The sequence below is a fragment of the Capra hircus genome, chromosome 5 (assembly GCF_001704415.2).
Source record: "Capra hircus breed San Clemente chromosome 5, ASM170441v1, whole genome shotgun sequence".
Classification (NCBI taxonomy): Eukaryota; Metazoa; Chordata; class Mammalia; order Artiodactyla; family Bovidae; genus Capra; species Capra hircus.
In genome coordinates, this window is record NC_030812.1 from 111,213,125 (window position 1) to 111,237,559 (window position 24,435).

The 24,435-nt window shown below is 41.7% G+C and overlaps 1 protein-coding gene across 2 annotated transcripts in view; it reads left to right on the forward strand.

The window, feature by feature from the left end:
- EP300 (E1A binding protein p300) overlaps window positions 556–24,435 on the forward strand; it is a 66,102-nt gene continuing 42,222 nt past the window's right edge. The window contains exons 1-2 of one of the 2 annotated variants that reach the window (XM_018048811.1): window positions 556–1,865; window positions 20,739–21,376. In XM_018048811.1, the coding sequence (XP_017904300.1) occupies window positions 1,772–1,865; window positions 20,739–21,376 (732 nt within the window). In that variant the 5' untranslated portion in view covers window positions 556–1,771. The remainder of the gene's footprint in view (window positions 1,866–20,738; window positions 21,377–24,435) is intronic. The other variant, XM_018048812.1, reaches the window with a different exon arrangement.

Genomic DNA, 24,435 nt, shown 5'->3' on the forward strand with positions numbered 1-24,435 from the left:
GACGGAGAGGAACGCACGATCTGTGGCCTGGAATACTGGGCGGCGGGGTACCCCTTCCTAATAAACTAACAGTGCCATCCCCAGGGCGCTCCTCTTCGGCCACCTGTGTGGCGACTTGTCGCCTTCCCTGAGTAGCTGCGGGGCCCCGTCACCCCGCCACCCAGTTCCCACCGATCTCCTACGCAAAGACCCAACCCAGGCACCTTCCCCCGTAAATGTCCACCGACTGAAAATAGATCCCAAGCCCGCCCCTGACCCCCCCAAATCCTCCCCTTTAAAGGGAGCCACCGGGTGACGCCGGGGGAGTTTGCGGAAGCGCCAACCGCGTTGGGGCCTTGGGCGGATCCCGTGATTGACCCGGCCCCGCCCCCCGGCTCCTCTTCCCCCATTGTGTGAGCGGCTTGGGCCCAGGCCCCGCCCCCTGCCACCTCCCTCCGGAGGCCCAACCCCTCCCCTTTTTTTCACCCCCCCCTTGGCTCATTTCCGGCCGCCGCTGCTACCGCTAGCCCGTAAGGAGGATTCGGCAGAGGGAAGAAACAACAGCCGCCATCTTGTTTGTGTGCTAGGCTGGGGGGGAGAGAGGGCGAGAGGGAGCGGGCGAGAGTGGGCAAGCGGGACGCCGGGCTGAGTGCGAACTGCGGGAGTGAGAGTGCGGAGGGGAGCTGGGCCGGAGAGAGGCGGCAGGGGGCTGAGACAGTGGCAGGGGGCCCGGGGCGCACGGGCTGAGGCGACCCCCAGCCCCCTCCCGCCCGCACACACCCCCACCGCGGCCCCGGAGCCGGGCCGGCGTCGACGCCTAAGGGGGGACCATTACATAACCCCGCGCCCCGCGGCGCCTTCGCCCGCCGTCGAGGGCGGCCCCGAGCGGAGCCCCGGGGGGCGGGCGCTCTAGGCACCTGGCCGCCGAGGGTGGGGGCCGTAGCGGCGGCCGTATTTATTTATTTTCGCGGGAGGGGAGGGAGAAGGAGGAGAGAGCGCGGCGCGAGAGGAAGCCGCCTGCGCCGCTCGCCAGAAGCGGGGCCTCCTCGGTGGGCTCGGCGTCGGCGCGGGCAGGCGGCGCTGCTCAGCCCGGCCCCCCTCGGCCCTCTGGGCCGGCGAGCTCCGCGCCCGGCGTCCTCGCCGCGCCTCCGCCGCGCGATGTGAAGCGGCGGCGCCAGCCTGGCTCTCAGCTCGGTAGAGCTCTCTGCGGCCATTAGGGGCCGGTGCGGCGGCGGCGGCGCGGAGCGCGGCGGCAGGAGGAGGAGGAGGGTTCGGAGGGTGGGGGCTCAGGTCCGGGAGGGGGCACCGGGAGGAGGTGAGTGTCTCTTGTCGCCTCCTCCTCTCCCCGCTTTTCGCCCCCGCCTCCTTGTGGCGATGAGAAGGAGGAGGACAGCGCCGAGGAGGAAGAAGCTGATGGCGGCGGCGGAGCTCCGAGAGACCTCGGCTGGGCAGGGGCCGGCCGTGGCGGGCCGGGGACTGCGCCTCTAGAGTCGCGAGTTCTCGGGGATTCGCCGCAGCGGACGCGCTCGGCGCATTTGTGTGCCTGTGCCCTCCTCCGGGCTTGGGCCCAGGCCCGGCCCCTCGCACTTGCCCCTACCTTTTCTATCGAGTCCACATCCCTCTTCAGCCACCGCGATCCGGCGGAGAGAAAAAGGAACTTCCCCCCACCCCCTTCGGGGGCCGGCGGAGCCCCCTAAGCCCACCCCCGGGATCCGGGCGGGGACCCTGGGCTGAAGAAGAGATTTCCCGAGGATTCTCCTTTTCCTCGCCCGTATCTCCGAAAGAATTAAAAATGGCCGAGAATGTCGTGGAACCGGGGCCGCCTTCAGCCAAGCGGCCTAAACTCTCATCTCCGGCCCTCTCGGCGTCCGCCAGCGATGGCACAGGTTAGTCTCGGGAGCCCTGGCCTTCCACCTCCTTCTCAATCTTTTCTGCTCGCAGCACCTTTATTCGTCCATATTTTCTTTTCTCTTCCTAGTTCTCTGCCTCTTGATTGATTTTAAAGGTGTTTGAATGAGCTGATCGAAGGCGTCCAGTAGTCGAACCATTTTCTTTGCTTCCTAAACATTCGTTGCCACACTATGTCATATCGATGTGTGTTCTGGAATTAGGGCTCTTGAGTGGTGCTGTAAAAATGGCCTTTATTGTCGTTATCATGCAGTTTAATTTTGGAAATGCTTTTGAGTGTAAGGGCTTTTTTTTTTTTTTTTTTTGCACTTTTAGTTGTAATTTGTGGTTAAGTGAGGAATTGTGAATTTTTCTTCCTGATCGTTACTTGTTCTGTTTTCTCTACTTTCTACTACTCTTCAAGAATTCCTTTTTGCCTAAGATTTTCTGTTCAGGATGAAGGTGTAAAAATTCTTGGTTTTACTTGTTTGTGTGTGTGAGATCCAGGATTTCAGGCTTGATGTGAAGTTAAACGTCAAACCTGAAATTTGGTATGAATTATTTTACTAACCATTCCTAGCTCCCTCCGCCCCCTTATTTGCTTTTAAAATCAATATGGAGCGCAGTTCATTTTATCTCTCTCATTTCTTTGGTGCCAGACCAAAATGTCTGAATTTCTGGGGTTTTAGGTTGGGAGAGAGCAGAGGCATTTTCTTTGCAATTTGTAGTTACTTTCTCTTTGGGAAGAGTTGGGGGGTTAACTGATTCTGTGGAGTTATGTACTTGGAAATCAAGACTAGAAATTGAGAGAGTCCCAATCAAGAACTGCCCACATAAACTGATCATACAAGAATTTAAAATGTGTGTTAAGTTTTGCATTTGTAGGTTTTGTCTTTTTAAACTTTAAACAATGTATGGGGATCCAGATTGCAGTTTAAAAAAACTTAAAATTTTTTACTTCACTCAGTTGTGGACCAGCCTTTTGTCAAGAGAAATGAGACTTGTATCATTCCCTTGTCACAGTGAGTTTGGTGCTGTCCTGATGGGCACCGACCTTCTCTTTGGCTGTCATAGTTGTTTGAGGTGCCAGGATAATGAAGACGAAGAATGGCTGGCCATCTGACAGTCTACAAGATGTTCCCCTTTACTACGGAGCATCTCTTTAACACCCTGAGAAAACAAGCTCAACGTCATCCCTCCATCTGCCAGTGATAGTGCATAATGGAGTTAAATGTACTCTTTGAGTTTGTAGAGAACTTCTAAAGCATGGTTCTAAGTAGGTTTCCTTTCAGTGGGTGAAAATGTAAGGATATGGCAAAATGCTTTGGATTTTTTGCTTTTAAAAGATGTATCCTGAGTTTAAGATAACCTGCAAAGATTGAGGATTTTTGTAGAGTTCCTCTGCTTCAGGCTTGTAACGTTGACAGCACATGAACTTTGATCTGTCCTCATTACTTGAAGTTTCTGTAGTCTTCAGGGATATTTTTTTTAACCTGTTTTTTCCCTCAGAATTCATACACATATTGAGTGTGGTATTCCTTTGCGCTTATTAAAATATCGCTCGGGAGGACTTTCAGATTACCTTTAGACTCCTTTTCCACCTGTGGATTTTTGTGTTGTGTCTTTAGTTTTTGTGTACTGTGGTAGTTTTTGCTGTTTAGTTTTTGTGTAATATGGTAATAGATTTGAGTTAGCCAGTGACTTGGGGATATTGTAAAGAAAACTTTTTACCTGTACTATTTGGCCAATTCCTCATTTAAGCAGTTTAGTCTTGGGAGTACTGCAAGGCCTGAAAAGGAGACTGTGCTCTGTTCAGATAGTTCTGTTCAGATAGATCTGTGTACTTGGTAACTTTAACTTATTTTGGTAGTGTTTCCCCTGACTTATACACAGAAACTGTTTTGCTACTTGAAATACCTGTGAATAATTGTAAGAGTACTAAATGTATCAAGTAGGTTTTTATATTTAAAAAATTCCTCAACATTGAGATTTAACTCAGTCTTAGTGTTAGAGTTTATGTTAGTTACTTTTCTCCAAATTTTGTAGTGAAGATTGTTTTTTGTACCCCCGCCCCGCCCCACATAAGATTCTAATCCAGGAATTGGTTGGTGTCTAATTTTTAATCCTCACCAGTCTGGATTTTTTGATTGGGGCTGGAGGAAGGAGAATGAGCATTAAGAATATACTGTCCCCCTGTGAACTTCACATTGGGCATCATTGTATTTTGATCGATTGACTGTTTTTACATCCAGCACGATGTAGTTTTAAGTTTGCAGGTAACTTTAATAGAAACACTTCATTCTTTAAAACTTCACATTTTAAACTTGTAACTTGTGCATTTTTTAGAGTTGCCACCCTAGGTAGTTTATAAATGTGAATGTAAATTATGCCTCAGTACTTACTGATTGATTTTATCTAGAAGTGTTCAAAATGATCCCCAAATTCTAGACTCCAGAAACTTTTTTTGAATGATTGAGGCTTGCAGTTTTAATAGTGTACGTGTACCTGCCAAGAGTGTTTGCGTGTGCCAGTTTTATAGGGAAGAAAGTTGGAACCCAATTGGGTTGACATGCTAAAACATTACAAAACAAAATTAGTGCTTGAATCTCCAAATTTGAACTTCTAAGGTTATCCACTGATGCAGAATGAAAATGACTTATTTAATTCTCAGAGATTCTTCTAAAAAATTTTCCAGGTTGATTATAGTAGCTTGAATTAAGTTCAAGTTTTACATGTCAAAATGAGGAGAAAGAGAATTACAGCTTTTGCATCTTTATGTTCTTGTCTCAATATTCGCACATGATCCGTTGAAATTTTTATGTAACTTGGTATGGTTAGAGCAGAATTATTTGAGAAATCGAATGACTTTCTGTCCTACCACGTCTGTTACCGCCCTGCATCATAAAAGCATTTATTAAAAAAAAATTGTTTTGGTAAAGTTATTGACCAGAATAGTTACTATTTAAGTCCTGCAAATATTTCTTGAACCTGTTTGTGGTGATGCCTTGAGTGACGGGAAAGATGGGGATGATACGTTGCCTTCATTGCTCACTGGACATGTTCTAGCACTGCTTTGTATACACTTGATGCTGTATGGACAGTCTGGAAAGAGGCATGACAGCATGATCTGGTATATTTAGTAGGCTCTTTCTGGTCTTGATACAGTTTTGTGGCTCTGCAGTGTCCTCTGTGTCAGAATTAGCTTGGATTTTATGCCTGTTTTCATTTTGAAGGCAAAGGACAGCTATAGCTGCATTTGAACACTAGATTATGGTATGCAATGGATTTTTTGTGTGTATGGCAAGGATTTTTTAAATGTCTGTTTCTTTCTCAGGACACTATTGTGTCTCAGTGGTTTATCATCAAAGGAAATATTTTTGATTGGAGACTATTTCCTTACCTCTTAGACCGGTGATACTATGTTTTAATTTTATTTTGGGGGCATGAAGGTTTGCTTGAGAGTTCTGGTTCTGAAGTTTTTGAGTTATGGCTGTTCAGTCCAGCAAAGTATTGCTGACCTTGTGTTAAGTTAAATTACAAAACTTTTTAAGTGCCTTAAACTCTGGCAATTGCTTATTCTTAAGACTTTGTAAGTTCACTTATAGCACTCCCAGAAAGCTGTCTGTGGTTGATAGTAAGATAAGATGACGTTTGTTAAGTTGTAAATCTTGTGTGTGTCACAGTAGGGTTCCCTTTTCCAGCTAGAGTTCATATTATTTTGCAGAGGTAAGAAATGCATTGCCATGTCCAGCGATTGGATGAAGGGGAGGGAGGAAAGGGTTTCTGCCCTGATTGCCTTTTGTCATTGTTTTCTGTTTTACTTTGCTTTTGAACCTTCTCCTTAGTCTGTTCTATAAAACGGAGGGGAATTAAAAGAAAAAGTTGAGTATTAGTGCATAGTGGGTTTGTAAGAACAGTAAGCGGTAAATAGGAAAGAAAAAAAGAGTAGGAAGAATGTTGCAGATGCAAGTGGGAGTGTAAAAAGCTTCTTCCTGGTATATTTACAAAAACAATTCAAGAGTTATTCTGCCAGTTCTTACACCCAACAATTAATGGAAAAATAAGACATCTTGTTTGGTGTGATTTAAATTTTAAGGTTTCCTCCTTTCAGAATTTCTGAAGTTGATCCCCCCCCCCCCAACTATGGCAGGCATTAAGAGAAATTAATGGGCAAGCTGAAATTTAAATTATGCCATGTGTAAAATATTTAAAACATTGGCTATTGCAGATGATTTTTTTAAATTAGGTGGATAGTAGTTTTCTTCTAAAATTTTAATGGGAAAATTTTTTATTACTGCCTCAGTTCTTGAAAAAGATTTAAGAGAATAAATATTGAGGTTTTAAGGCCTATTCTGAACAATTTGGATATCATTTGTTTTTGAATGTACATCTTTTAAAATAAATGCCCCCCAAGTCAATTAGGAGTAATTTAGTTGAGAGTGTAAAATTTAAAGTACTGGAAAAAAAGTAAAATGTACACTACTGGGAAAGTGAGTGGCTGAGAGAATGGGTTTTAGAGTCCAACTAGCAGAGTTCAAATCCCAGGCCTGCCTTTGTTAACTGTGAGCCTTAGGCTAGTTACTTAATCTTTCTGTCTCAGCTTCCTCGCCTGTAGTGCCCAAAGTGTAGGATTGTGGTGAGGAATAAATCAGAGCTCTCTTTATTAAATGCTTAGAATAGAGACTTCCCTGGTGGGCCACTGGCTAAGACTGTGGTCCCAATGCAGGCAGCCTGGGTTCGATCCCTGGTTGGGGAACTAGATCCTACATGCTGCAGCTGAGACCAGGCACAGCCAAATAACTAAATGAAATAAGTAAATATTAAAAACGCTTAGGATGGTGCTTGCTGTAACATAGTATGCGCTTTTTAAGTGTTGCGTGTTTTTAACCTTACTGCTAAATATAGCGCACAAAGCAGTGCTAGGTATATTTTTTAATGGATATACAGATAGGTTGGCTAAAGATAATGAGAGAGTAGTCTTAAAAGTAAGGCTTATGGTGCAGAGTTAGCCTATACATCATCAACTCAAATGTGAAGTTTTTTGAGAATATAAGAATATGGCAGCAGAGATCAAGACTGTGTGTGTGTGTATATGTGTATATATATACTGTCACATATTGAAGGCAGTTAAGAAAGATTGTTCTTACTGGAGATGCTCAAGGTAAGAATGTCTTTTTTTCTAAAGAGTCGTGTGGTTGAGCATTATTTTTTATTTATCTGGATCTTAAAACTTTCTTAAAGGAGGAGGAAGAAAAGTAGGAGGAGTAGGGTACAGCTTTTCAGTATTTTTGGCCACACCCAATAAGAACTACATTTTACATGGAGAACCAGAGACCCTGTCTCAGCAAGTGAACAAGCAGTACTTATCCTGTTTACCCTTACTTCTTGTGATCTACTCTGATATTTTCTGTTGCATTTTATTTTTTTAAAAAGTGGTGGTTGTGGTCCACTACATTGATTTCATGAGCCACTATGGCTTGTGGCTCATGACTAGTATTTGAAAAATACTAGTTTAAAAGAGTTGACAGGCTGCCAGTTAGTTTTCCTGTGTTGGACCAACATTTTCTGTGTGCTAGGCATTTATGCTCAGAATGATGAATATTGTGGTAATCCAGAAAGTCATGGACCCTTCCTTCCTGGGGTTTGCAGATAAGGAGAGGAGAACAACATTCAAGTCTGATGGGGCCAGTATTATATTTGGGAAGTACAGTGTACAGTGGGAGAAATGGGGATACCTAACCTGTAGCTGCTGTTGCTCTAGTGGCTGTCTTTGAAGAAACTGGAATCTGATCTTGGGATTTGAAGGATAGACAGGGTTGCTAAGAGTGAGCCCGGGTTAAGGAGAAGAGTCTGGTCTGTCAGGGAATCTTTACATTTCATCTAGTTGGGGGACAGCAAGAAATATAACTGCATAGGTTAGTAAGGGGCCAGTCATACAGGACTTACTGGCGTTACTGCTTACTAGAGTTTAGACTTTCCATTTTAGCTTTTTTAAATATATAGACAGAATTGTACCTTAGAGTCTAAGGCTTAGATGATCGACAAATGAGGAATGGTTTGGAAAGGAAAAGGAGAAAATAGGGAGACCAATGAGATAACTGTTTCAGAATTTCAGCTGTGATGAGAGAGGCCTGGATTAGTAGATGAAGTGAGGTTTGAGGGGGCATGGGTGGTCAGCCGAGCTTGGTGATTAATTAGATGTCAGGATATTGCCAGAGAGGGAAATTCCCAGATTTCAAGATTGGGCAGCAGGATTGATGAGGATGTCATTTACTGAGCCAGCAAGCATAGGAAGAGATGTGTGTGGGTATGGATGGGGGAGGGGTTTTGATGAGTTAAGTTTTGCACATTTTGAAGTTGTGCAATTCTCCTGAATTGAGTAGTCACTGTTTTCATTTGGAAAACTTTTCATTTCAGCTAACAAACATTGACTACCTACCAAGTATAAGTGTTCACACATAAAGATGAAGCAAGGTGCAGTCTCTGGTCTCAAAGCCTTTAGAATCTGCTGGAATTGGTATACATATCTACACAGTTTTTCCATAAGTTATACTCCGATACAAGTTGTTAAAATGGGTTAGATGAAGGCAGAGGATAGGGATTCTTTCTTTCTTGACATGTACAGCTGCTATATTTATTTATTTGTTTTTGGCCACACTGGGTCTCTGTTGCTGCAGGCAGGCTTTCTCTCGTTGCAGGGAGCGGGGGCTTCTCTGTCGGTGCACAGGCCTCTCTTGTTGGGAAACACAGGCTCTAGGTGCACGGGCTCAGTAGTCGGCTACTTGCTGGCTCTAGGTTGAGTGGGCTTCAGTAGTTGTGGCTCACAGGCTCAGTAATTGTAGCACGTGGGCTTAGCTGCTCCAAGGCATGTGGAATGTTCCTGGACCGGGGATCGAACTTGTGTCCCCTGCATTGGCAGGTGGATTCTTATCCACTGTGCCACCAGGTAAGTCCAGGGATTATTTTTGACAGAATGGGTTTGAAGTATTAGGGAAAAACTTCATAGAGGAAATGTATATTTGAATAAGGGTAGGAGAGCATGACCTGCCTTTTCTTAGAAGTAGGGAAAGTTGGGAATTTCCTGGCAGTCCAGTGGTCAGGACTCCCGCACTTTCACTGCCAAGGGCCTGGGTTCAGTCTTTCAGCAGGGAACTAAGATCCTGTAAACCGCGTGGGGCAGTTAAAAAAAAAAAAAAAACAAGAAGTAGGGAAAGTTGGCATGGTATTTCAGGTGGAACAAACGTAAGTGGTTTATATGTGACTGGAACACATATGACTATATGGTGGAATGTTTTCGTAGGAGACAGATGGAAAAGGATATTAGGGTCCTATTTTGAAAAAGACAGAAATATGCTAAGGAATTTGACATTTATCTCACCATCAGAATAAACATTTTATGAGAATAGTGGCATGGTCAGGGGAAGAGTAGTTCCAGAAGCCTTGCACGGAATCGGTAACAGCAACGGAACCTAATGGCTGGAAGACTTAGGGTTTGTCGTTTATCTCTTGGACATGCACATATCTTTTGTCTTTGAGGGTTTTGGTAAGTTGTCATTTTCAAAGTGAATTGTTTATTTTCTTAAGATCCAAGTTGTGTTACTAGCTGTTTGTCATACATGTAGAAAATAAGCCTATTAAAAAAACAGTCATGCTCCTCTTTTTCTTTACAGATGTAGTTTCTAGGAGGCTTTTTTTTTTTTTTTTTTTTTAAAGAAAAGGGTATGATAGCTTCCTTAGGAGCCCCCTAGGCATTCCCTTGGAACAAACTCCAATTAGGCAAACAAATCCAGCCCTCAGAGCAAAGCTTCTCACAAGATGTTACTGTAGTCAAAATCAAGAAATGATCAGTGGTAGTTAAGTTAGCATGCCGTTTAGGCTTAATATAAACATGTAATTGAGTTGATTGGTTAAGTGGGTATTTATTGAAATGAAAATAATAGTGTCCTCATCCTTTTAATTTCACACCAAGAAATATCATAAATGTGTTAGGGTAAAGAATAAAACTTCCAGTCAGTCGCTTCCCCAAGTATAGGTACACCTTTTGCTGTCATGGTTGCAAGACTGTTAAGAATGCATATTTTGAAAATTAATACGTGCTTTTGCCTGTTGGCTTTTGAAATTCAGCACCAGCCAACATGCATAGCTGTGTGATCCTATAAAACTTAATATTGATTATAAAACTTATATTGATTATTGTCTTTGATCAAACTTGTATAACTTAGAGATGTTTCATAAATTATTAGAAGTCTTACCTGTCTCTCCAGCGTGGATTTTTTAAAAAATATTTTTAATAATTTTTTTTAAAATTTTTAAATTTTTACTTTTTGGCTGTGCTGGGTCTTTGTTGCTGCAGAGGCTTTTCTCCAGTTTCAGTGTGCGGGCTTCTCATTGCAGCGCCTTTTCTTCCTGCAGCGTGCAGGCTCAGGGGCGCGCACGCTGGGCTTCCGTAGTGGTGGCTCTTGGGCCCTTAGGGCACAGGCTCAGTAGTTGCAGTGCCCGGGCTTAGTTCCCAGATCAGGGATTGAACCCCTGTCTCCTGTGTTGGCAGGCAGGCTTTTTACCACTGAGCCCCTAGGAGCCCCCACTGTGGATATTTCATTACATTTTTTAGTGTTCCTTTAAGCTCAGTATTGTAGTTTTGAATGTCTGTGATCTTTTCCTTGACAGGTGGGTTTTTATGGTTAGATTAATTCTGCTTCCTCTATAGAGTATTAAAATACTTCTGAATTACAGTACTGAGTAGAAGTTATTTATCATGAAGTTTACAAAATTGCCTTGATTTTAAAGGCCAACATTGTGCTTTTTTAAGCACCCAAAACAGCTGAGTTAATTTAAGAATAGAAGTGCCCCAAACCATTAAGGAGAGATCTGTGTGAGATTGATAGTTTCATATCTAGCCAAACCGTTTTCAGAATTATTAAAGTTCTGTAGATTTGACTTTTATCTCCAATCCTTATTTTTTTAAAACCTCAGATCTCTGCCCACCTCGTCACTCACCTGGCTCCCCTTCAGTTTGCTTGACTCAGTTCCTCTCCACTCTTGTCCCATTCCTACTCGTCCTCTGGCCCCACCACAGGGATTAAAGAAAGGTTTTGAGATCTGGATTGTACATTCATTTAAAGGCACTTTTAATATCCCAGGGAAGCCCTTTAATATCACAGAGAAAGCTAGCTTAAAGGAGTGGATGGATAGATTCTGTCTTTTAAGCAGATACTTGCAAATTGACTAGTTTTAGAATAATTTGTACAGGTATTTTGCTTAATGTACACAGTTACATTAAGAGAACTGAGTTTTTATTTGAATTCAGCTTACCTGAAGTACAAAAAGTAAGCCTGTTTATTCAGAAAATAAAGTTTGAACTTTATAAATGGGGAAAAAGTTAGTGCAAGAGATTCTCTTATGCAGTAGAATTAGATTTTGAGCCAAAATTATTTCAGTTTTGCATCCTAGTTTGTAGCTTTAAACTTTCTTTATACTCAGACAATCCACTGTTTGGGGTTATATTGTTAGTAATTCTAATTTTGAAAGTTATACTTCAGTTATATATTTCACAGTAGTGAACGTTTGCCCAGTTTCTCAGCTAAGTATTTCTTGTACAAGAGATGATACAGCTAAATCTGCTGTGAGGACCACAGAAATATAGAAGACACCAAGGGTAATCTACAGAATCAGAATGTAAGAATGAAAGGGTGTTTTGACTCAACACTAGTTTCCTACATGTTCAGTCCAAGTTCATTTTTGTTTAAATAGTCACATTTCTTATCCACAGTCCATGGATAAACCTAATGTATTATGCTGAACTTCTCAAACCAGATTAAAATCTGTCCTGGTAGCCTCATTTTGTGCCACCTTGTTTGGACTGAATGTATACTCAGGTGAAGGAACATCATTTTTGACCACATCGCCTGGCATTTGGGATCTTACTTCCCCAACCCAGGGTTGAAACGAGCCCACTGCAATGGAAGTGTGGGGTCTGAACCATGGACCTCCAGGGAAGTCCTGAAGAAGCATTTTAGTCAGTCCTTTTGTATTTGAGCATCTGAGAACTGTATATGGAAACCTGTCAATAAACTATTTGATAGAAGTAGCCTGCTGTTGATGTTGATCGGTTGATACTTTGGAAAGTAAGCAGGAAAGGTCTTACTGGATAGTGTGAGTTCATTCATTCCAGGTTGTTCGTGATACCGTTCTACGGTGTTTGTCATGGGATACTTTAAAGGTAATGGGATAAATTTCAGATTTGTACATTTCTAATCAAAGAGAAAGGGGAGTCAGCAAATGAAACATGTTAGAAGCTCACCTTAGTATCCAGAAAAAGTTCTCTCTGTCATTTACTATCTTAACCTCCTATTTCTCAGTCCACTGCAGTCTGGCTTATGTGCTTCACTGCTCTTAGACCGCCGACTATCTCCTGTTACCTGTATTCAGTGAATTCTCTCTCAAGCATGGAACACCACGAGCATTGCCTTCTTGGAACCTGGTTTCCAGGACAGTATTCCTGGTAGATGGGCTGGAGGAGGGTGTTGAATTTTAGCATTCTTTGCTGGTAAGATCATTGTCCCTTAAATATGGGCATGTCCAGGTTATCCAAGCCAGTAACTTCAGAGTCATCCCTCTTTTTCTCTCCATAACCCCCAACCGTAGTTAGAGAGTTCTTCTGATAGGCCTCTTTGATGCCCCTTTAGCAGCAGCCTCCTCACCAGTCTGCCTTACTCTAGACTTGTCTGTCGATTTATTCTTCATCTTCTTTGTCTGAGTGGGCTAGAGCATGCAGATTCATTCATATCCTGAAAAGTGAAAGTCGCTCAGTCTTCTCTGACTCTTTGCGACCCCATGGACTATACTAAGTCCATGAAATTCTTCAGGCCAGAAGATTGGAGTGGGTAGCCGTTCCCTTCTCCAGGGATCTTCCGCACTTAGGGATCGAACCAAGGTCTCCCACATTGCAGGCAGATTCTTTAACAGCCGACCCATCAGGAAAGCCCAAGAATACTGGAGTCAGTAGCCTATCCCTTCTCCAGTGGATCTTCCCAACCCAGAAATTGAACCAGGGTCTCCTGCATTGCAGGTGGATTCTTTACCAGCTGAGCTACCAGGGAAGCCCTTTGTTCGTGTCATATTTTGCTTAAAACTCTTCAGTTGGGAAATTTTTCTCTTTGTAGTAAAAATCGCAAGGTATTAACGTTAAGGGTCCTCTAGATTGCTGCTGTTATTTGCTGAACACGTAAATTTTATTCAGCTGATCTGAACTAATCCCTGTGACGGGCAAGTTGAAATGGGGGCCTGGGAAGGTGATTTATTTAAACCTTTATATTTTTCCTTTCCTTGAAGGAAAAGGAAGAAGCTGAGGAGCTTAGTAAGAGTCATGGATTGAGGCTGGTCAGTATTGAAACACACTGTTCAGTGTTTGTTTAAATCCTGGCATTTAAATTTTTAATTATTTTTCCCTTGCATCTTCATACATACTACTTTTTGTTTGGGATTTGCTTTTCTACTAGTTTTAGACCATTGGGTTTTATCTCTGTTTATGACAAACTGGTTAAAGACATAATCTCTCACTTTTAGTAATCTTTTTCCCATATGCTGCTCATGAACTCACAACCAGGTTTTTTTCTTGGAAGCCCCTTGCAGAAGAACCTAATCGGGAAAGATTGGAAGTTTGATTGTTAAAATAAAACCCTCGTGTTACATTTATTGAGCTTTAGTACTCTTAACCCTTTGGGGTTTTCCTGTTGGCTCAGTGGGTAAAGAGTCTGCCTGCAATGTAGGAGAGACAGGTTTGATCCTGGGTTGGGAGGATCCCTTGGAGAAGGAAATGGCAACCCACTCCAGTATTCTTACCTGAAAAATCCCATGGACAGAGGAGCAGGTGGGCTGTAGTACAGGGGTCTCGAAGAGACTGATGCGACTGAGCACACCTCTTAACTCTACCAACATAGAACTGATACAGTTTGGGTAATGTTTCTTAGTCTGTAAGTATTTAAGTTTTGTTTAAAAATGTTTTCGCAGTTTAAAAATGTTCAGAAAAGTTATGCTTCTCATAAGATTCCCTACTACTATAAAACAACTGCTAAAAATGAAGTCTATTTGCTTACTTACATAGAACATTCAGCTGGGATCCAGGGACTTTAACAGAGTCCCTATTCAGTAACAAAATAGTACAATCTCAGGGAAGCCAGTGATGGGTCACCAACTGCACCTGTAAAATGAGAGAATCAGTCATTTCTAATCTTGGGCTCTCCCTGGGAGGGGCAGTGTTCTCTCAGAGGTCTGAGGAAAATGCATCTTCGCTCTCCCGATTCCTCCCCACCCGGTGTGTGTTGGGCGCTCAGGCTCTTCAGTTGTGTCTGACTCTGTGACCCCGTGGACTGTAGCTCACCAGGCTCCTCTGTCCATGGGCTTCTTGCAAGAACACTGGAGTGGGTTGCCATGCCCTCCTCCAGGGGATCTTCCCCACCCAGGGATTGAACCCGTGTCTCTTGAGTCTCCTGCATTGGCAGGTGGGTTCTTCACCACTGGTGCCACCTGGGAAGCTCAATATGATTCTGCTTTTATATTTTGTCTGGTTGCAAGTAAACACTACTAGGTGATCCTGAGGATCCTTTGCTCAGTCCTGCCTGGTATATAACTTTAAAAAGAGGATTAATGAATTTACACGTTTTTTAATAGACACATACATTTATATACTTTGGAATTTGGAATTTTTCTCTTTTTAATATGTAAGAACCATCTTGTTCGTTCTTTAAAAAAAAACTCCATTCATTCATGGGGGTAGAATAAGTAGCCTTTTGATAGAAGAGGTAACATGAGCTCAGTTGGAAAGTAATTGGTAAATTAAGTCAGCTTAAGAATTAGCTTTTAAACTCCAGATATTTGGACCCCTTGAACTGTGCTAAGTTAGGTACCAGTGATGGCTGATGGCATTGGGGAATCCTAAATGTGCAGAACTCTGAGGCACAATCAGACTAGCTCAGAACAGTCAGTGGTAATCAAATGAAGTAGTAAGATCTGTTTAGTCATGGGTCACAGTAGATGCGACTCTTGAGTCTTCTTTGCTCTGCAGGCTTTTCTCTGGCTGCGGTGAGCGGGGCTGTTCTCGAAGTGCCCAGGCTTCTCACTGCGATGGCTGCTCTTGTTGGGGAGCACGGGCTGTAGGGTGCGTGGGCTTCCTTAGTTGTGGCCTAGGGGCTTAGTTACCCTGTAGCATGTGGGATCTTCCGGATTCAGGGATCAAACCTGTGTCTCCTGGATTGGCAGGCGGATTCTTTACCGCTGAGCCACCAGGGAAGCCCGTGACACTCTGGCATAGTCTTCCAAATTTAATTAATTTAATCATTGAAAATAACAAGTTTTAAGGAAGGGTTAAGAGAACTTTTATAAATTTGTAAATTACCCAATCAGATATATAGTGTGCAATTGCAGAATTGCTGGAACTGTTTATTATCATGTTCATTTATTGAGTATATGTGAGGTACTATGGGAAATGTAAATGTTAAATGAGACCCTTACCTTTCAATACTTAAAATTTGGTAAAGAAGATGCACTCAAATATTTAGCTATAACAACAAGTAGAATAGGGAGTACACAGTTGAGGTTGTAACAGTGAACCATCTTAGAAAATAGGAGTACTTGAATCAGACTTTGAGTTGAAACCTGAGTGGATCTTTTGTAGTGATCACTAAATTAGGTCTGTTGAAAATACAGGATTGCCATTAAAAGAACAACCCTATAACCATTGTCAAGGTCTACCAGTGTTAGCTTTCCTATCTGTTTCACAGTGGAGCCTAACTTTGTAATGAGATGTTGAATATTTTGAAACAGTAACCGAGTGCAGCAGATTTCACTGTAGTACAGGTTAAGTTAAATCCTCAAGATGAGGGCCTAGAGTAAGGCTTCTGCATTACTGAAGTTGATTTCTCCTCAATGAACTCTCTATATGTGGCTTTTAACTACTTCTGAGATTCTTGGAGGATTAATGAGAATACTGTGTTCATTGAGGAAACACAATATGACACATTGGAAGTGCCTTATAAAAATTTGTTTTCGTTATTATAAGCTAGTCTTACCTCCTAACAGAGTGAGGATTCTATTGAATAATAATAGGTAACATTTTCATAGTTCTTAATATGTGCCAAGCACTGCTCTAAATAACTTGTCGAATTCTCACAAATAACCCATGAAGTGAGTGCTTCTCCTGTTGTGGAAACTAGGTTCTTCTGTGTATACTTTAAAATAGTCTTGTCTGGTGGTTTGAAAAACTGTTAGGTTTTTTTTTGTGGGGGGTGGTATTGCTTGGCATTTGGGATCTTAGTTCCCCAATCAGGGGTGGAACCAGTGCCCCCCTGCAGTGGAAGCATAGTCTTAACCACTGGACTGCCAGGGAAGTCCCCTGTTAGGATTTTGATTGGGATTGCATTGAATCTATAGGTCTATATTGGGGAAGAATTGATGTCTTTATGTAATATTGAGGATTTCTACCCATGTGTTTTGTGATGTTACTCTGTTTGTTTAGATGGTCTTTAGTTTCATTGTTCATGTATATCTTCTAATACTAGAAGATTCCCCCCCATTTCTTAAAATTATGTCTTTATGTAATATTGAGGATTTGTACCGATATGTTTTGTGATGTTAGTCTGTTTATTTAGATGGTCTTTAGTTTCATAGTTCATGTATATTTTCTAATACTAGAAGACTCCCCCCCATTTCTTAAAATTATTTCTAATCATTTTTTTGCTGATACGCAGAAATGCAATTTAATTTGCTAACCTCTTACTATTTCCACTTCTTGGCTTTGGAATTTCACTGTTGACAGGTGTATTGTTTGCATACAGTAAGTTATGTTTCTTCTTTTTCAGTCTTGACTCATGAATATTTCTTGTATTATTGCTTTGACTAGAGACTCCAGTTCAGCACTGAATAGAAATGGTTGTTTTGGATATCCTTGTCTTGTTCTGATGCTGAAGAGGCTATTTTTAATGTTGGTGCATTATCCATAATTGCTGTCAGTTTTTAGGTTTTGGAAGAGCCCTTTTTATCAATTTAAGGAAGTTCTTAGCAGTTGTGTGTGTGTGTGTGTGTGTGTGTGTGTTTTATTGGAGTGTTACTGATTTACACAGGCTTCCCTGGTGACTAAAGAGTCACCTGCCAGCACATGAGATGTGGGTTCAATACTTGGATGGGGAAGATACACTGGAGAAGGAAATGGCAACCCACTCCAGTATTCTTGCCTGGAAAATCCCACAGAGGATCCTGGCAGGCTACAGCTGATGGGGTCACAAAAAGTCAGACGTGGCTGCAGATGAGCACATAGTTGATCTACACTTGTGTTAGTTTCAAGTCTACAACAAAGTGATTCAGTTATAAGCATATCTGTTCTGTTTCCCATCAGGTTTTGATTGCTGTAGTTTTGTTTTTAAAGTCGTGATTGGGTATTGACTTTTATCCAGTGCCTTTATTCCAGTCATTGAACCTAATGTTTTCTTTCTTCTCTGTTACTGTGGTGAATATGCAAACCTCTCTTTCTTGGATTCCTGAGATGATCCCAACTTGGTCATGATATTACACCTTTAAGACACTGATAAATTTGGTTTGCTCTTTTTTAAGGATTCTTGCTTCTGTGTTAATGATTCTCTTTTCTTGTACTGGCCATGTGTGGTTTTTAGAGTATTTCTGTTTTTGAGAAGTATTTGTGTGAGGTTGAATTGTCTTTTCCTTGAAAGTTCAGTAGGACATGCCTGCAAAAATACTTATATTTGGTCTTTATGGGAAAATTAAGCAATTGTTCTTTGATAGTAATAGGAATATTCAGGCTTTCTCTGTTTCCTTTTAAACTTTTTAAATGGAAGAATTCAATTTAATAGAAAAAAAGAATTCCCATGTGCCTGTTACTTCAGGTTACTAATAAGTTTGTCCCCTCCTCCCCTCTTTTTCCTGCTGGAGTTTTTAAAAGTAAATCCCAGGCTTGTTGTTTCACTAGGAATGCTTAAATATGTATCTCTTAGGCTTTATTTTAATAACTATTCTGTTGTCGTACCCAACAAAATTAATGATTTTCTTAATATTATCCGTTAATCAGTATTTGTGTAAATAGATTCTCTTCTTAAAATGTATTTCCACAGTTGGGTTTGAATCAGGTATTCAAACGAGGTATTGTTGAATCTCCTGAGAACGTCTATCATTGACTTGTTGGAGATGCAGGGATACGTATAATTGCCTTTTGATTGAGGTTTATTGAGTGCTTAACAGGAATTTATTAATTTTGTCTCTTCTGTTTGTGTTTTTTTTTTTTTTTTGGTATAAAATTGATTAGTAATGCCACTTTCTCTTTTTATTGTCTTTTCTCCTTAAGTTTCTCAGGAGTTTATCTTTTATTACTCTCTTCGAAGAACCAACTTACGGTTTTGTTAGTAACCTCTCCATTTTTCTTTTTTGTTGCATTGCTTTTGTATTTGATCATCTTTTTCTTACTTTTTTTTTCAAATATCTTAGATATTTGTTGATTTCTAGCTTTATTTCCTTTAAGTTTTGAAACGTATTCTTAATCGTTACTCAACCAGGGATTGAACCCAAGCAGTGAAAACCTGGAGTCCTAACCACTGGACTGCCAGGGAATTCCCCATGTGTATATTTTAAATTTCTAAATAGGTAGAGATTATTTTTTCTTAAACACTAAAAATATGCTGATGTGGAATGTTTCCTTGTATACTCCAGGGGGACAATAGAATGGAAACTGCTTAAAAGTTTGTATGATTCCAGTGTTGTGAATTATGTAAATAGAAGGAAATGAAGGAAATATGTAATTATATTAAGCAGTTGTCTTGAGTAGTGATGTCAGGTAAATTTTATTTGAAACCTTATTTATATTCCAAAACTAATCGTGAGATACTTTATTTTTATGATGGAGGGGCACATGATTTTTCAGAAGGAAAGAGAAGAATACTGTACTCTAAATCACGTTCTGAGATCCTGAGGTACAGTTCAGTTCAACTAAAATATCACCCTTTGAGGAGTTGGTATGTAAATAAGTAACTCATGTCATTCCCAGAGCTACAGTCTGGGTGCATAGGTGGGGTGAGGGGTGGTGGTGGGGAAAAGATGGCAGGAGAGGAGGAAGAGAGACACATACGTAGTTTCAGTGCCATGACAGAATGCAGAAGAACAGGAAGTTCACATAAAAGAAGAATTGTACTTACAAACTGAGGGTAACTAGACCAAGAAGATAATTATTAAAGTGGTATCTTGTCTTTGGATGAATTATCTTTAATAGGATTATCAGTTGTAGATTCAACTATATTTACTTTTTAAATACCCAGTAGGGCCTTTTTTGTTTAAAATTAACTATTTTTGGCTGCACTGGTGTTTCTTTGCTGCGTGCAGTCTTTCTCTGGCTGTGGTGCTGGAGCTTCTCAGTGCAGCGGCCTCTCGCTGCCGAGCACAGGCTCTGGGACACGTGGGGTCACTGGCTGTGGCACTAGGGCTCGGAGTCGCAGCTCACAGGTTTACATGCCCCCGTGCCCAGTCAGGGGTGGAACTGCCCTGCACTGACAGGCAGATTCTTAACCGCTGGACCACCAAGGAAGTTCAGCAGTGCCCTTTTAATGTTAAAACTACTTGGAGAATTAAAACTCGGAACACCTCAGTCCTTCTATTTACATAACACTGGACGGAGGAGCCTGGTGGGCTGCAGTCCATGGGGTTGCAAGGGTTGGACACGACTGAGCGCCTTCACTTTCACTTTTCACTTTCATCCATTGGAGAAGGAAATGGCATCCCACTCCAGTGTTCTTGCCTGGAGAATCCCAGGGACGGGGGAGCCTGGTGGGCTGCCGTCTGTGGGGTCGCACAGAGTCGGACACGACTGAAGCGACTTAACAGCAGCAGCAATCATGTATACTTTTAAGCAGCTTTCATTCTACTGTCCCCCTGGAGTACACAAGGGAACATTCCACCATCAGCATATAATGAATTAATACTGTCAACAACCAGGGACAGTTTTGCACTTCCAAGGCACATTTGGTGATATCTGGAGACATTTTTGATTGTCACAAATTGGTAGAGGTGCTACTAGCATTAACAAGAGAGACCAGGGATTTGCTGAGCATAGTGCATGGGACAATTTTTCCTTCCTCCCAAGCCGAATTATCTAGCCTAGAATGTTCAGTAGTGCCAAGGACAAAGAAACCTAGGTTAATCTATAATTTTCACATCTTCTTTTTGGCACAGGGGTAGGGCAGAGATGGAGTGGTAATGGTTTGTAGGTTGGTGAAGAAACTAGACGCATGGTTTCGTATCTTAGTCAGCTAGATTTTGGTTAAGGAAAACTAATCTGTGGTTTGAAGTCAGGTGAACACAACTTCATTCAGTTTTGTGGCACGTGCTGTGTGATAGCAGTTAAGAGGTAAGCAGCCCCCGTCTTCCCGGAGCTTACCCTGAGTGGTCTACAAAGAACAGATCTTTTCCTTTTTATCAGTTGTCTTTTTTATAATTATATTTTTAATCTTTTGTTTCATTCTGAATTAAGTCTGTGTATAGATTCTGGATTTAGTCTGTGTACGGATTAGTTATTTTAACCTCTTGTAAGAAATTCTGGGTATCACACTAATATGTATTCTTCTTTGGTTTTATTTTAGGTACAGTTTATAAATGTTTAAACTTGTTGGCATGATAGTACTCTTTTATGTATATTTTATTTGCACACACACACAAACATGTAAAATAAAACTTTAGTGTAACATGAAAAACTAATACAAGCAGATAGTATTCCATGGGGTGAGGGTCAGAAATGGCATTTAATGCTTATCAAGAGCAAGTGTAGAGAAATTTGTAATTTTGACTGTCATATTTTAACCTTTATCTTCCCTCTTTGTTTTTAGATTTTGGCTCTCTGTTTGACTTGGAGCACGACTTACCAGATGAATTAATCAACTCTACAGAATTGGGACTAACCAATGGTGGTGATATTAGTCAGCTTCAGACAAGTCTTGGCATAGTACAAGATGCAGCCTCTAAACATAAACAACTGTCAGAATTGCTACGGTCTGGTAGTTCCCCTAACCTCAATATGGGGGTTGGTGGCCCAGGCCAAGGCATGGCCAGCCAAGCCCAACAGAACAGTCCTGGATTAGGTTTGATAAATAGCATGGTCAAAAGCCCAATGGCCCAGGCAGGCTTGACTTCTCCCAACATGGGGATGGGCACTAGTGGACCAAATCAGGGTCCCACGCCGTCTGCAACAGGTATGATGAGCAGTCCAGTCAATCAGCCTGCCATGGGAATGAACACGGGGATGAATGCTGGCATGAATCCTGGAATGTTGACTGCCGGCAGTGGCCAAGGGATGATGCCTAATCAAGTCATGAACGGTTCAATTGGAGCAGGCCGGGGGCGACCTAATATGCAGTACCCAAACCCGGGCATGGGAAATGCTGGCAACTTAATGACTGAGCCGCTGCAGCAAGGCTCTCCCCAGATGGGAGGACAGACGGGACTGAGAGGCCCCCAGCCTCTTAAGGTGAGTGCGGTTTCTGTTTGTGTGCCCTGTCTGTGTATTTCTGAGTGTTCAGGGGTGGAGGAGGAGGGCCTGAGGTCAGTTACTCAGGTATTCTTTACTGTTTATGTTTAATCTTCTTGTATTATGTAGCATTTCCCACATATTCTATGCCAGGGATCTATTGTCACAAATTTTATAATGCTCTTACATAAAATGTTAAGTGATACATTTATTTTAACAGCTGTGAAGGTACCTTCACAGTTTGTTTCAAATTGATTGCCAGCTAATTCCTGTTCTCTGTGACACAAATATTAGAATATTTTCATCTCATTTTAGCCTTCATAGCCTCCCTTAAAACACAGTTTTGAGAGAGCTGGCATACTATCTTCAGATAGACTTCATTTGTTCCCATTGCTTGGAATGTCCCTGGTTTTTAACAGATGTGTTATTTTTTTTCCTTATTGGTTGATGGATATTAAGATGCGTTTTTGTTTAGTCACTTAAGTTGTGTCCAACTCTTGCGACCCATGGACTCCAACCTGCCAGGCTCCTCTGTGGATGGGATTTTCTAGGCAAGAATATGGGAGTGGGTTGCCATTTCCTTCTCCAGGGGATCTTTGCAACCCAGGGATCTAACCCACGTCTCTTGCGTTGGCAGGCAGGTTCTTTACCGCTGAGCCACCTGGGAAACCCTAAGATGCGTTAGTTTGCCATTAGGCCCCAACCAACATTCCAGGTGTTCTAATTAACCTGATCTTGGCTGTTATTTGAAAGACTTTTCTTTTTTAAAAAGCCTACTTTCTTAGCCTTATCAAGTAGAGAATGTTAAATACATTTTAAAATACATTTAAATATGTTCTCTGTATAATTAAAATTTTATCAGTGTACATTTGATGTTTATTCCTCCATATTCTTCCTACACATTTTATTTCTTTTTCTTGAAATGACATCACACTATAGTTGCCAGTCTCTGACATGTAATTATTCCTAAGTTCTTGTTGAATGAAAGAGATGGCTTCACTTGTAAGGTGATATTAGAGGTGGGAGAGATTTTTCACTTGGGGTTAGGAGCAAGCGTGCTCTGTAAGAATAATGTGAGCAACATTAGGACTTGTGTATTCCTGAGAATCATGATGGTGAGAGTTCTAGAATGAAAGTAAAGCGTGGATGAATTGGGAGTGGGAACCCTGAGGTCACGTAGATAAATGAAAGCCCTTAAATATGTGTGGGGTGTGTGTGTATATATATATTTTATAGCTACAGGGTGAAAAATGTAGACAACTTAGGAAAAGATTCTGTTTGGTGTCAACTACCTACTCTGTAGGTTCTCCCTTTCTGGCACTTTCATGTTGCTGTGTTGATGTTTACTTAAAATATTTGGACTGAGAAACAAGAAGGTAGGGTATTTATTAAGTATCTCTTCTAGATTCTAGGGATATGCCTATTAAGAGTCCTTGCCCTCCTGATGTTTATATGGGGGCAGGGATGACAAACATTACACCTTCACTGATTGAGCAAATATTTACTGAGTCGTAGCTTTGATGCTGAAGCTAGAGCAGTGAATAAGCTCACTTCATGGAACTTACTTTCTAGGGTACACGTAAGATGTAAATTAATAGTATTCCAGGTAGTGCTGTGAAGAAAAATAAGAAAAGGCTCATTAGGAGAATGCCTAGGTTGAGAGTGGGTCACTGTTCTATTTATAATCTGAATCACCCATTTCTACATCAGCATTGTTTCAGGTTGGATATATAGCAGTAAATTAATCAGACAAAAAAATCCTTGGCTCTGTGGAGCCTGTATTTTCATGGGGAGGCGTAATTCAAATATAAAGACTTTATTACCTGTATGAGTACTGAACCCATAAAGTTTAAAAGTAAGAGTATTAAGTATAAGGCAGAGAGGAAGAATACATCCTGAGAGAGAAAAAGACAAGTCATTATGCCAAATCCTGATGGATTTTAAAGGAGACTCTTACTGCCAAATTTGCAGTCTTGATGGGTGTGGTTTTAGATGTGCTGTATCAGTTTGAATTAAGTCAGTAGTGTAAGAGTCAGGAATGAGTATGGAAAATGTTTAGGATTAGATGTCTTCACTTCTGAAAGGTGCCTCGTCGTCTTTGCTTATCGTTGTACATATCCCCCTGCCGCCTCCTCTCCCACCCGCCACCAGTTGACACAGTGCCTGGGGAATGACTGGATATAGATGTATTTATCAAATCCATTAGGTAGACCAGGTCAGGATGTAGTTTAATTTTGTTTTTATTATTTGGGGATTCATGGAGTCACATTTCCACGTTTCACGTTTACTGCTGGTGTGCATTACTGTTGATACATGCAAGTCTTACTAAGGGGATTCTGTCTCTTAGATATTCCTGGACTGTTCACACTGTTGTGTTTTGGGCACTGGTTTTTGTTTGTCAGTGTTTGTTACCATCGTGTGTCTTATGTGTTCCTGTGTTCCCTAAGTTTCTGTTTTTAATGCATCGGACGGTAAGAAACCTGTAGAGTCAGGCTTATTTTTAAAGAAAGATAAAATACTCCCCTGCAGCTCCTCTGGTTTTACTTGCCTAGAACTAACTGTGGCTTCCTGGTCCTCTGCCTTTCCAGTTGAGGTGGAGATGTGTATCGCTCTGGTCCAGGTAGGTGGCAGGTAGCTGGACACCTGGATCACATTAGCTGTAGAGAAGGGAACAAGATGGGATCACTAACTATAGTGTAGCAGAAGTTAAGTACAGTATATTCCCTTCCTATTATACTTAGTGAAAGAGTAGAGGGGGTTGAGTAGGTAGAAACGGTAGGGCTGAGGGGTTGGTTGTGTTTATTTTCTAACACAGGCAGCAAAACTCTGAGGGAGACGGCACACAGAAAGCCTGAGGGTCTTTGTTGGTCACAGTGACCAGAAGTGTTAGGAATGAATTACTGCCGTCTGATCAGCAGTTAGTGCAGTCTGTATATTGGAGACCAGGGTCTGCTAGAGGGAACTTGGAGTTTCCAGGCTATGCATTGTGATTGAGGGAAGAAGCAGTGTCAGGAATTGTTGAAACTTGTTGTGGGCAGTCAAGGTGATGTCTATGTGAA